The sequence below is a fragment of the Sorex araneus genome, chromosome 2, assembly GCF_027595985.1.
Source record: "Sorex araneus isolate mSorAra2 chromosome 2, mSorAra2.pri, whole genome shotgun sequence".
Lineage (NCBI taxonomy): Eukaryota > Metazoa > Chordata > Mammalia > Eulipotyphla > Soricidae > Sorex > Sorex araneus.
Genome location: NC_073303.1, coordinates 219,763,228 through 219,773,791, shown reverse-complemented (window position 1 = coordinate 219,773,791; position 10,564 = coordinate 219,763,228). Strand labels below are relative to the sequence as shown.

The 10,564-nt window shown below is 55.0% G+C and overlaps 1 protein-coding gene across 1 annotated transcript; it reads right to left on the bottom strand.

Annotated features, from left to right (window-relative positions):
• Positions 1 to 35: 35 nt before the first annotated feature.
• On the bottom strand, positions 36 to 8,656 carry MMP19 (matrix metallopeptidase 19). The gene is made up of 9 exons (XM_055129211.1): positions 8,457 to 8,656; positions 8,064 to 8,149; positions 5,668 to 5,798; positions 5,217 to 5,432; positions 3,933 to 4,178; positions 2,944 to 3,081; positions 2,171 to 2,335; positions 1,519 to 1,646; positions 36 to 1,196 (listed from the first exon to the last, which is right to left on the bottom strand). The coding sequence occupies exons 1-9, from the start codon at positions 8,544 to 8,546 to the stop codon at positions 744 to 746; spliced, it is 1,653 nt and encodes a 550-aa protein (XP_054985186.1). The 5' UTR covers positions 8,547 to 8,656; the 3' UTR covers positions 36 to 743.
• Positions 8,657 to 10,564: the final 1,908 nt, after the last annotated feature.

Sequence of the window (10,564 nt, the reverse complement as noted above, 5' to 3'; positions counted from 1 at the left end):
ACAGCTGTTCAGTCCTCCCAGGAAAACAGCCTTTATTAAGCACAGCGTGCCCGGCACTGTGCCCGGCACCCCCTGGGCAACAGTCCACAGAAGGCCACGATCCCGCGGGGGTGCTGTCAGCCTCATTTTTTGCCAACAGGGAATCTGAGGCTCCCGGGGTTTCGTCAGTGTGCTCCAAGTTCGAAGCAAGTCAGTGGATTCTTCGTTTTGTTTATTTGGGGTCACACCCGGCGCTGTTCTGGGTTTCCTCCCGGCTCTGTGCGCAGGAGTCACTCCTGGTGTGCTCGGGAGACCATGTGGGATGCCGAGGATGAAACCGAGTTGGGCGCGTGCAGGACAAGCACCCTACCCGTTGTCCTACTCTCTGGCCCCCAAGTCAGTGGATTCTCTAGGATTCCAAAGCCCTCGCTCAGGTTACTGGCCATGCCATTTTCTTGCCCTTTATCAGGGAAGAACTGGACCAACAAGGCATTCAGCATTCCAGCCTGCTGGAGCTTACGGCCTGGTTGATAGCTTCCTTCTACCCCCGTCTTCTAAAGAGTAGCAGTAAGCGTTGGAACCGTTATCTCAGACGGGAAGGGCACGGGTGGAGGGGGGCGCTGACCCAGCGTCGGGGAATCACACCGCCCAGAGGAAGGAACACGGGACAGTGGTGATGAGGAGAACGGGGCCGTGGAGAAGACCGAGGTCTACGTTGGAGGCTCAGCACCTGCAGGACGGCGTGCACACGTAGGACTGAGGCGTTAGGACTCAGGGCGGGTGACGTGACCAGGGAATGACGGCGCAGGAGAGCCTGTCACCGAGGGGTTGGTATCCAAGCTCGGGTCTGCAGGGGAGCGGTCAGTGCTCCCAGTGGTGGTGATGACAGAAGAAGGAACCGTGTTTACAGTAGTTCCCGGGGCCCCGGAGCCAGGGGCTGGGGAGGAGGTGGCCCCCGCCGAGGGGGTGGTGGCTGGGCTCCGGGGCCGACAGTGCATCCAGTTGAGGGCGATATCCCTCGGGTAGCCCTTCTCCACGCGAAGCTGCCGGTTGAGGCTCCAGTATTGTTTGCCCTTGAAGAAGTAGACGCGGCCGTCCCGCCAGCTCATGGCCGCGGACGGCCGGTCCGGCACGCCTGTGAACAGCTTCTTAATGGGTTTCGGGTAGCTCCTGAAGTCCGTTTTGGCCAGTTCGTCCCACTGCCAGTAGCCAGAGCCCTAAGAGTGGGAAGGACGAGAAGAGAGTGACGGGAGAGTGTTGGGACCCTCAGAAAGCTACCCCCAGCCCTCCTTAGCTGGAATGCTTCCTTAAGCAGCTCTAGGGGGCCGGATAGCACAGTGGGTAGGGCGTTGACCTTGCACGCGGCCGACCCGGGTTCGAATCCCAGCATCCCATAGGGTCCCCTGAGCACCGCCAGGAGTCATTCCTGAGTTCAGAGCCAGGAGTAACCCCAGTGCATCGCCGGGTGTGACCCAAAAACAAACAAAAAGAGCAGCTCTATACTTCTGCGTGAGGTAACGCCTGGGTTGGACCACGTACCTTGAACAGGAACACCTTCTTGTTGAGAGGCCAGTAGAGAGCTGCATCCAGGTTGGGCTCCACCTTATTCAGCCTCTTGGGGAAGCCAGGAGCCATCTTGAAATTAATGTAGCGCCATACCTTGTCTCCTGAAAGTACGTAAAGGAAGAGTATGGGTGATCGTCTCTAGTTTTGGGTTCCTCTGTACCACCTGCTCACCCTGTCTTTTATGATTCTTAGGTAAGACCCGAAAATTCAGACCCTTACCTTTATTTTTATTTATTTATTTATTTATTTATTTTTGCTTTTTGGGTCACTCCCGGTGGTGCACAGGGGTTACTCCTGGCTCATGCACTCAGGAATTACTCCTGGCGGTGCTCAGGGAACCATATAGGATGGTGGGAATCGAACCCAGGTCAACCACGTACAAGGCAAATGCCCTACCCGCTGTGCTATCACTCCAGCACCAATCCCCTTACCTTTATTTTATTTTTTTCTTTTTGGGTCACACCCAGCAGTGCACAGGGGTTACCTCCTGGCTTTGCACTTGGGAATTAAGAATCCTGGTGGTGTTCAGGGGACCATATGGGATGCTGGGACTCGAACCCGGGTTGGCTACGTGCAAGGCAAATGCCCTACCCGCTGTGCTATCACTCCACCCCAATGCCCTTACCTTTAAAGAAGTGAATCCACTGTGTTCGGGGAGAGTAGACGGCAGCATCCAGATTTCCTGGGAGCCCCTCCCACAGGGCAGACACTCGGAACAAGGGACCCAGACCCGAATCTGTCACCGTCCATACGTAGTTCCCCTTGAAGGCATAGGTCTTGTCCCGGGGCCCTGAGAGCAAAGACGTGTCATCAAGTCCAAGAGATGCCTCAGAGCTAGGACACATGCTTCTCATGTGTGAGGCCGTGAGTCTTACCCCCCATACCGCACGTCCCCCAAATAACAAAATTAACATGTGAGTCATTCAAAAAAGAAAAGGCAGGTCAAATAAAGACACTATTTTTCTTTTTTGCTTTCTTGGGGGGTCACACCTGGCAATGCACAGGAGTTACTCCTGGCTCTGCACTCAGGAATTACTCCTGGCGGTGCTCAGGGGACCATATGGGATGCTGGGAATCGAACCCGGGTCGGCCACGTGCAAGGCAAACGCCCTACCCGCTGTGCTATCGCTCCAGCCCCAAGACACTATTTAATGTTCATGAGGTTTTCTCCAATTTGCCGTGTTTCTGGGTGTGTTACAGACTGGAGACAAAGGGAAGTGCCTGCCTGGCCCAGCTGAATTAGGCTCTGAGGGCTACTTCCTGTGCCACAGGCTGCTTTCATGGCTGGGATCCCCTAGCTGGGATCAAACCTCCGTGATTCCTATTGGCCTATCCTGGAACTCAGTGGGCAGCTCCCATGCCCGGAGGAAGGGCCTCGACCAACATCATGGGCCTTACCCAGCATTATGGCATCCAGTTCACCTCCGCAGGGGTCTGGCATAGGACCGGGTTCTGTGGGCACTGGAGGTACAACGGGCACTTCTGTCTCTTCCTCCTCCTCCTCCTCCTCTTCCTCTAGCTCAGGCCTCTTCTTGCCTGCAAGGTAAGGCAGCACTGCGTAGGGAAAGAACCCAAAGCACCTGGGCCCCCACCCTCCTAAGTTCTAGTTGTCACAGTCACTGTCACCCCGTTGCTCATCGATTTGCTTGAGCGGGCACCAGTAACATCTCCATTGTGAGACTCGTTGTTACTGTTTTTGGCATATTGAATACGCCACGGGGAGCTTGCCAGGCTCTGCCATGCAGGCGCGATACTCTCGGTAGTTTGCCCGGCTCTCCGAGAGGGATGGAGGAATCGAACCTGGGTCAGCTGCGTGCAAGGCAAATGCCCTACCCTCTGTGCTATCGCTCCAGCTCAAGTTCCAGTTAGAAGCCCCCAAGAGAGGAATGCTAGGGGGCGTTTCCCAGGAGGGTAAGCAAGACCGTCCTGGTATCAGTAGGAGACATGTTTTCGTCTTGAGAGGCCCCAGGACAGCGGGAGAAGGTTTGTGGGCTGGACACTCTTCATTCCTAAGAACGGGGTGTGTTGGGAGTAGAGAGAGACTTGCAAGGAATCTTAGACCTCGAAGAGTCAAAGAGAAACATCTCCCGAAAAGGCCTGGAGCCCCGGAGAGACCTCACCAGGCGGGGCGCGTGGGCAGCCTGCATTGGGCGCCTTGACCTCTGAGCACGCTGGGATGAGCTCCCACGGCAGAGCCAAGAGTGGCCACCAGATACCTCTCCCCCACCCACCCACCCTCCACTCCAAAAAAGGAAAAAGCTTGAAAAATTTGAGGCGAGGAAGAAAAGGAAAGCAAACCGTTTCCTTCCCCGGGGCTTAGGCCTGTCTCTCTGGGCCAGAAGGGACGCTGGTCAGACTGAACATCCGCACCGAGGAAGTGAACGCACCGTAGAGCGCCTGGATCCCAGCCACGTCGTCCGGGTGCAGCTTGAAGTAGGGCCGGTAGCCAGCATAGACGGGCGCCATGAGGGCCTTGGTGTACCGGGAGTGCCCGAGGCCCAGGGCGTGGCCGATTTCGTGGGCTGCGATGATGCGGAGGTTCACGCCCCGGTAGGTGCCCTCGGTCCAGAGTTCGTCCTCATCGAAGTGCACACTGCCCAGCTCGGGGATGTCGGCATGGGCCAGCACCCTCCCTGGACAAAAGCAGAGGTGGACAGGAAGCAGAGGAGAGGCCATGTAACGGGAGCACGTCCTGCCCGTCAGAAACCCTCATCTCGGGGCTGGAGCGATAGCACAGCGGGGAGGGCGTTTGCCTTGCACGCAGCCAACCCGGGTTTGATTCCCAGCATCCCATAGGGTCCCCTGAGCACTGCCAGGGGTGATTCCTGAATGCAGAGCCAGGAGTAACCTCTTTGCATTGCCGGGTGTGATCCAAAAAGCAAAAATAAATAAATAAATAAATAAATAAATAAACCCTCATCTCTCCAGGGTCTTCTAATTCCCCCAGCTGCCATCGCCATCTCTGGGGATGGGGGAGGGGGCTCTCTCTCTCCTTCCAGGTTCATCTTGCCTCTCTCGGGGAGGCCCCACCGTTTCCGCGCCTCTCGGCTCCCTTCTTCCTCTCGGTCCAGCCCTCTCTGAGGGGTCTGTTTGGCTTTTTGGTTCGGTTTTTTAGGCTACACCTGGCGATGCTCAGGGCGATCCCTGGCTTTGCACTCAGGAGTCACTCCTGGTAGAGCTCAGGGGGATGCATGTGGGATGCTGGGGATCGAACCCCACTCGGCTGTGTGCAGGGCAAACATCTCGCCCTCGGCGCTATCTCTCCGGCCCCTCGGAGATGTCTTATACGGAAGAATCAAAGTCAGGGAAAAGCTTTAAAGGGGAGGAGTGATAGGGCCCCACAGAGGCGACCAACTGCCCCCCAGAGAAAGTCAAGAGGGTGGTTAGAGAGGGGCACAGGGACAGCGTGAGCAGAAAAGGTCAAGGGGACAGTGCTGATCTCAGCGATCTTGACAAGGCGGTCAAAAGGCAGTGCCGGGGGCTGGAGCCATAGCACAGCGGGGAGGGTGTTTGCCTTGCATGCGGCCAACCCAGGTTCAATTCCCAGCATCCCATATGGTCCCCTGAGCACCGCCAGGAGTAACTCCTGAGTGCAGAGCCAGGAGTGACCCCTGTGCATTGCCGGGTGTGACCCAAAAAGCAAAAAAAAAAAAAAAAAAGGCAGTGCCTACCAGGCCCGTCAAAGGTGTTGGAGCAGTAGCGACTCTCGCGGCCATGGAAGGAGAGGCGGATGTCAGCCCAGCCAGCCTGCACCTCCTGGAACGTCAGGGGCGCCACCCTGCTCCAGTACCGGAAGGCCTGAAGCAGGGCCGCCCTGGCGGTGGACGCGGGGAGGGTGGAGGGCAAGTTCACGATGCGGAAGGTCAGATGCTTCTTTCTCCAGCGGCCTGGTCGTTGGAGCAGAGCAGAGATTAGAAACGGGAACCTCTCTGTGGCTTACGGAGCCGCCCGAGCCAGGGCACTCAGCAAAGCCCTCTCAGGACACCACCCGACAGGGGATCATCAGATAATCACCAGATAATCACCAGCTAGTCATTCAGTGCTGAGCTGATATAAACCCTCTCGCTGCCTTCTAGATTTCAGGGCCATGCCCACTCCCTCTTTCTTAAGCTCCGTTCTCACCTAGCAGAAGGTATTTAAGGGTCTTCTGGTTGAAGGGGTCCTCCTGGCCACAACGGGGCTGCCTCATGCGGGCTCTTGTGATGTCATCCAACTGACCCGAGACCGGGAGTTCAGATGCTTCCTGGAAAGCTCTGGAATGAGGGAGAGAGTTGAGTACAGCAGGGCAGGAGTCTGGAAGGCCCGGGGCTGGAGCAATAGCACGATGCCAACCCAGGTTCAATTCCTGGCATCCCATATAGTTCCCCAGACGCTGGCAAGAGTGATTCCTCAGTGCAGAGCCAGGAGTAACCCCTGAGCACCGACGGCTGTGACACTCCCTTTCCCTCTTCTTCCCCCCCCCAAAAAAAAAAAATAAAGAATGGCGCAGAATCTCTGAAGCTATTAGGAGCACTCCAGTATCCTAGCTTTTGTTCTTTTTTTTTTTTTTTTGGTCTTGTTTTGGGGCCATATAGGGCGTGCTTAGAGGCTACTCCTGGCTTGATGCTCAGGAGTCACTGCTAGCAGTGGAGCCCCTACAAACACTCCAGCCTATGACGTTCTTTCTTTCTTTTCTTTCCTTCTTTCCTTCTTTCCTTCCTTCTTTCTTTCTTTGTTTCTTTGTTTCTTTCTTTTTTTTTTTTTTTTTTTTGCCTTTTGGGTCACACCCGGCGATGCACAGGGGTTACTGCTGGGTCATTCACTCAGGAATTAACTCCTGGCGGTGCTCCAGAACCATATGTGATGCTGAGAACCGAACCCGGGTCAGCCTCGTGCAAGACAAACACCCTCCTCACTGTGCTATCACTCCAGCCCCTATGACGCTATTTCTTTGGCCCCAATATCTAGTCCTCTTAACTGGAACTTCCTTTTTCTGTGGAGGTGGGGATAGGGCTGTGGGGAGATCGGGCCATACCCAGCCATGCTCAGGGCTTACTCCTGACTCCGTGCTCAGGGAATACTCCGTGCTCCATGCCCGGGGAAATACTCCAACTTGACCTCCCCTCTTTAGACTCTGCTTCTTCCCCTTACAGCAGGGCCCAGCATTTCTTTGCTCCAAGAAGTGTTGCATGGAGCTGCCCTGTGCCGGCCAGTGCTCAGGAGACCCTCCCACCCCTGCTGCCCTCAGAAGGCCTGGCTCCCTCAGTCCGCTCCCTCTGGGCCGGGTCTCCCTCTTGGTGCAGCTTGCTCTGATGCTCTGGGGTGACTTCATTCATCAGTCACTGTAGTCACTGTGGGTTTTCAAGGGACTAAACAGATCTGAGAGCAGAAGGAAAGTGACCCGTCAGATCCATACTATGAAAACTTCAAAATAGAAATTAATAAGTGTTGGGACTGGAGCGGGTAAGAGCTTACCACAATGGGTAAGGAAGGTGCTTGCCTTGCACAGGGCCAACCTCAGTTCGAACCCTCGCAACTACGTTAGGTTCCCCTGAGCATCATCAGGAGTGATCCCTGAGCACAGAGGCAGGAGCAAGTGCTGGACACTGCCAGGGTGGTCCCAAGCCACATCATCAGCATTGAAATAAAAATGTTCTGCCGAAGAAACACGACAAAGATTAAGGCATCTGCCTAGCGTGTGTCTGTGGCCACAACCCAGATTCATGTTGATACCACATATGATGCGGCCCTGAGCACAGAGCCAGGTGTGACCCAGAGCACTGCTGGGTGTGCCCCCTCCCCATCAAAAAAAAAAGTAAAAGGGACTGGAGCAATAGCACAGCGGGTAGGGCATTTGCCTTGCACGCAACTGACCTGAATTCGATTCCCAGCATCCCATATGGTCCCCTAAGCACTGCCAGGGGTGATTCCTGAGTGCAGAGCCAGGAGTCACCCCTGTGCATCGCTGGGTGTGACCCCCCCAAAAAAAGTAAAAAAAAAAGTGATAAGTTAAATGTTTACCAAAGGCAATATCATGGGAACAACTCAAATCTAAGTTAACTCAACTGACAGTTTGTTGCTCTTAATTTTTTTTTCTTTTGGAGGGATGATTAAGGTTGATGATGGTGGTGCTCAGAGGCCATTCCGGACTCTCTGCTCAGTGCTCAGGTGACCACATGCGGTGCTGGGGATCAAACCTGAGCCTCCCACGTGCAAAGCATACGCTCCCATCATTTGAATAGCTCCAGCCCTCCAGTCAGATTTATGCATAAATGATAACTCATGTGGGATGTGACTAAATATTTCCAGTCACAGTATGGGGTGTGGGACGGAGCCTGCAGAGGAGCACAACGGAGCCAGGAAGACTCCACGAGCGTATGCTTCTCGCCCCTTTGACCCCCATCTCATCGCCCGTGGCTTAGATTCCCCTGACACAGACTGAGTCAGGCAGAGGGGGGCCTGGGGAAAGGACAGGAAGCGACGGAGGAACAGGACCTCGTCAACTTGACCCTGAAGACACGTGCCTTATCACAGCTCACCTCAGAGCCTCTTGGATGTCTTCTGGCCTGAAGTCTTCAGATCTTTCCAGAGGCTTCTGGAGGTACCCGAATTGCAAGAGGTAATCCTATACGATGAGGGTGGGCAGAAGGAAAGGGGTCTTAGCCTCCCGGCGAAGCTTCTCAATGATCTCACAAGTCCATGGAGCTCATGGGGGGTAGTGGGGGATAGACTTAGCAGGTCAGAGGGAGCCCCATCCTGGACTTGGGGAGGAGGGAGAGGGAGGAGGGAGAGCTGGGAAGAGCAGATCGCAGAGTGACGGATGGCAGGGCAGACAGACCGAGGGGCAGGAAGAAGGCTCGGGTGCAGCTATGCAGGCGTACCCACCTCACCCCTCCCGGCCCAGGTCCCTCTCTCCGTAGGGGAGCACTCACCATTGCTGCCTCCTCCTCTGCAGGCCCCAGGGCCCGGCCTGAGACTGTCACGGGGACTAGGAAACCCAGCCACAGACGCTGCCAGCTCATCGTCCCAGCAGGCAGGAGCCCCGCAGGCTGTCTCTGCCTCTCCCCTGCAATTTCTGGAAGCTTGGAGGAGTAGGGTCGTGGAGGGGGGCTCTTACCTCCAGTATTTTCGCTCTCCAGCCCCTGATCCTCTTTATAAAACTTCAGCGAGGGGAGTTGGGGGGAGTGGCAGTGGGAGATGACTCAGCCCCCAGATATGTTGCAATTCACCATTAACCCCTACCCTACCGGAGAGAAGAAGTTAAGAAGAAGAGTCCCTAACCTACTGCCCCGCCCATCCCCTGCCGGAAATGGGGAGACCTGGGCAGGAGGAAAAGAATCTCCACGGAAACTGGAGATGGGGTCCCGGCCCTACCCTGGACACCCAGCTGGACGCTCCTGTGCCCCGGGACCCTGGGCCAGCCAACTTCTTATCTTCATCCTCAGTTCCCCCTTGTCTGTTCCAGGAGAGAGAAGTACAATAAAGCTACAAGATGGGACGGAGCTGGAGTTTTCTTGCATTTCAGAGAGAAGAATCCGTGAGATGTCCAATTTCTTTGCATCTAAGTCAAAGTTGGAAATTTAAGTTTTTAAAGTCTACCTGTGTCTTTTTTTTTTTCTTTTTGGGTCACACAGCGATGCTCAGGGGTTACTTCTGGCTCATGCACTCAGGAATTACTCCTGGCAGTGCTCGGGGGACCGTATGGGATGCCAGAGATCGAACCCAGGTCGGCCGTGTGCAAGGCAAATGCCGTCCCCGCTGTACTATGGTTCCGGCCCCTAGTTGTGTCTTTTTAATGAAAATTTCTTTTTTTCTCTTTTTCTTTCAGGGCTGGAGTGATAGTACAGCGGGTGGGCACTTGACTTGCATGCAGCTGACTCAGGTTCGATCCCCGGCACTCCCTAAGACCCCCTGAGCGCCTCCAGGAGTGATCCCTGAGTGCAGAGTCAAGTGTGATTCCTAGGAGTGACCCTAACCAGGAGTGACCCCACTAGGTCACTCGTGATTCCTGAGTGCAGAACCAGTAGTAAGCCCTGCGCACCGCTGAGTGTGGCCCCCAAACAGACAAACATAAAGTCTTTTTCACACACACCCCCACTCTCAGCCTTTAACAAATCCAGGACATGGGGGTACCGGGTTGAGGGTGGGGAGGGCGGGGTATTATAAGGACACAAAAATCAGGGAGCTGGGGACGGGGCTGGCTGAGGTAAAGGAGGTCTAAGGGACAGAGCCAGGGTAGGGGTTAGGCTAAACGCACAGAGATGAGAAGTTGAGCTCAGGGAGAAAATTCCTAGTGTTTTCACCCCTGGGTCCTTAGCGCCATCCTTCAGGCAATACTTAGTGAATCTTTGAGTAACTGGGGTGGGGGCACGTGGGGAGCCAGAATTTAGAGAGAGCTCTAGAGACTGAACGCTATTTAAGAAGAACCACTCCATTTGTTTGTTTTTGTTTTGGAGTCACACCCCGCAGTGCTCAGGGCTTACTCCTGGCTCTGTGCTCAGGGATCCCTCCTAGTGGGGTTCAGGGGATCTTACGGGGTGCTGGGGAATTAAACCTGGGACAGTCGCATGCAAGGCAAATGTCCTACCTGCTGTATTATCGCTCTGGCCCCAAGAAACACTAAGATTTTACCGTAATTGGGGGGATGCACAGAGATAGTACAGAGGGTAAGGTGCTTGCCTTGCCGGCAGCGGACCCTGTTTTGATCCTTGGCGCAGCACAGGCGCAAAGCACACTGGAGCAACCCCCGAAGTGCAGAGTCAAAGTAGCTATTAAGGGGCTGGAGTGATAGCACTGCAGGTAGGGCATTTGCCTTGCATGCAGCCGACCCGGGTTCGATTCCCAGCATCTCATATGACCCCCCAAGCACCACCAGGAGGAATTCCTGAGTGCAGAGCCAGGAGTAACCCCTGTGCATCGCCAGGTATGACCCAAAAAGCGGGAAAAAAAAAAGGTATCAAGACTGCCTGAGGTGGCCCCAAACTCCCAAATAAAAACAAAACAAACAGGAAACAACCAGATCCAGAGATAGCTCAATGGG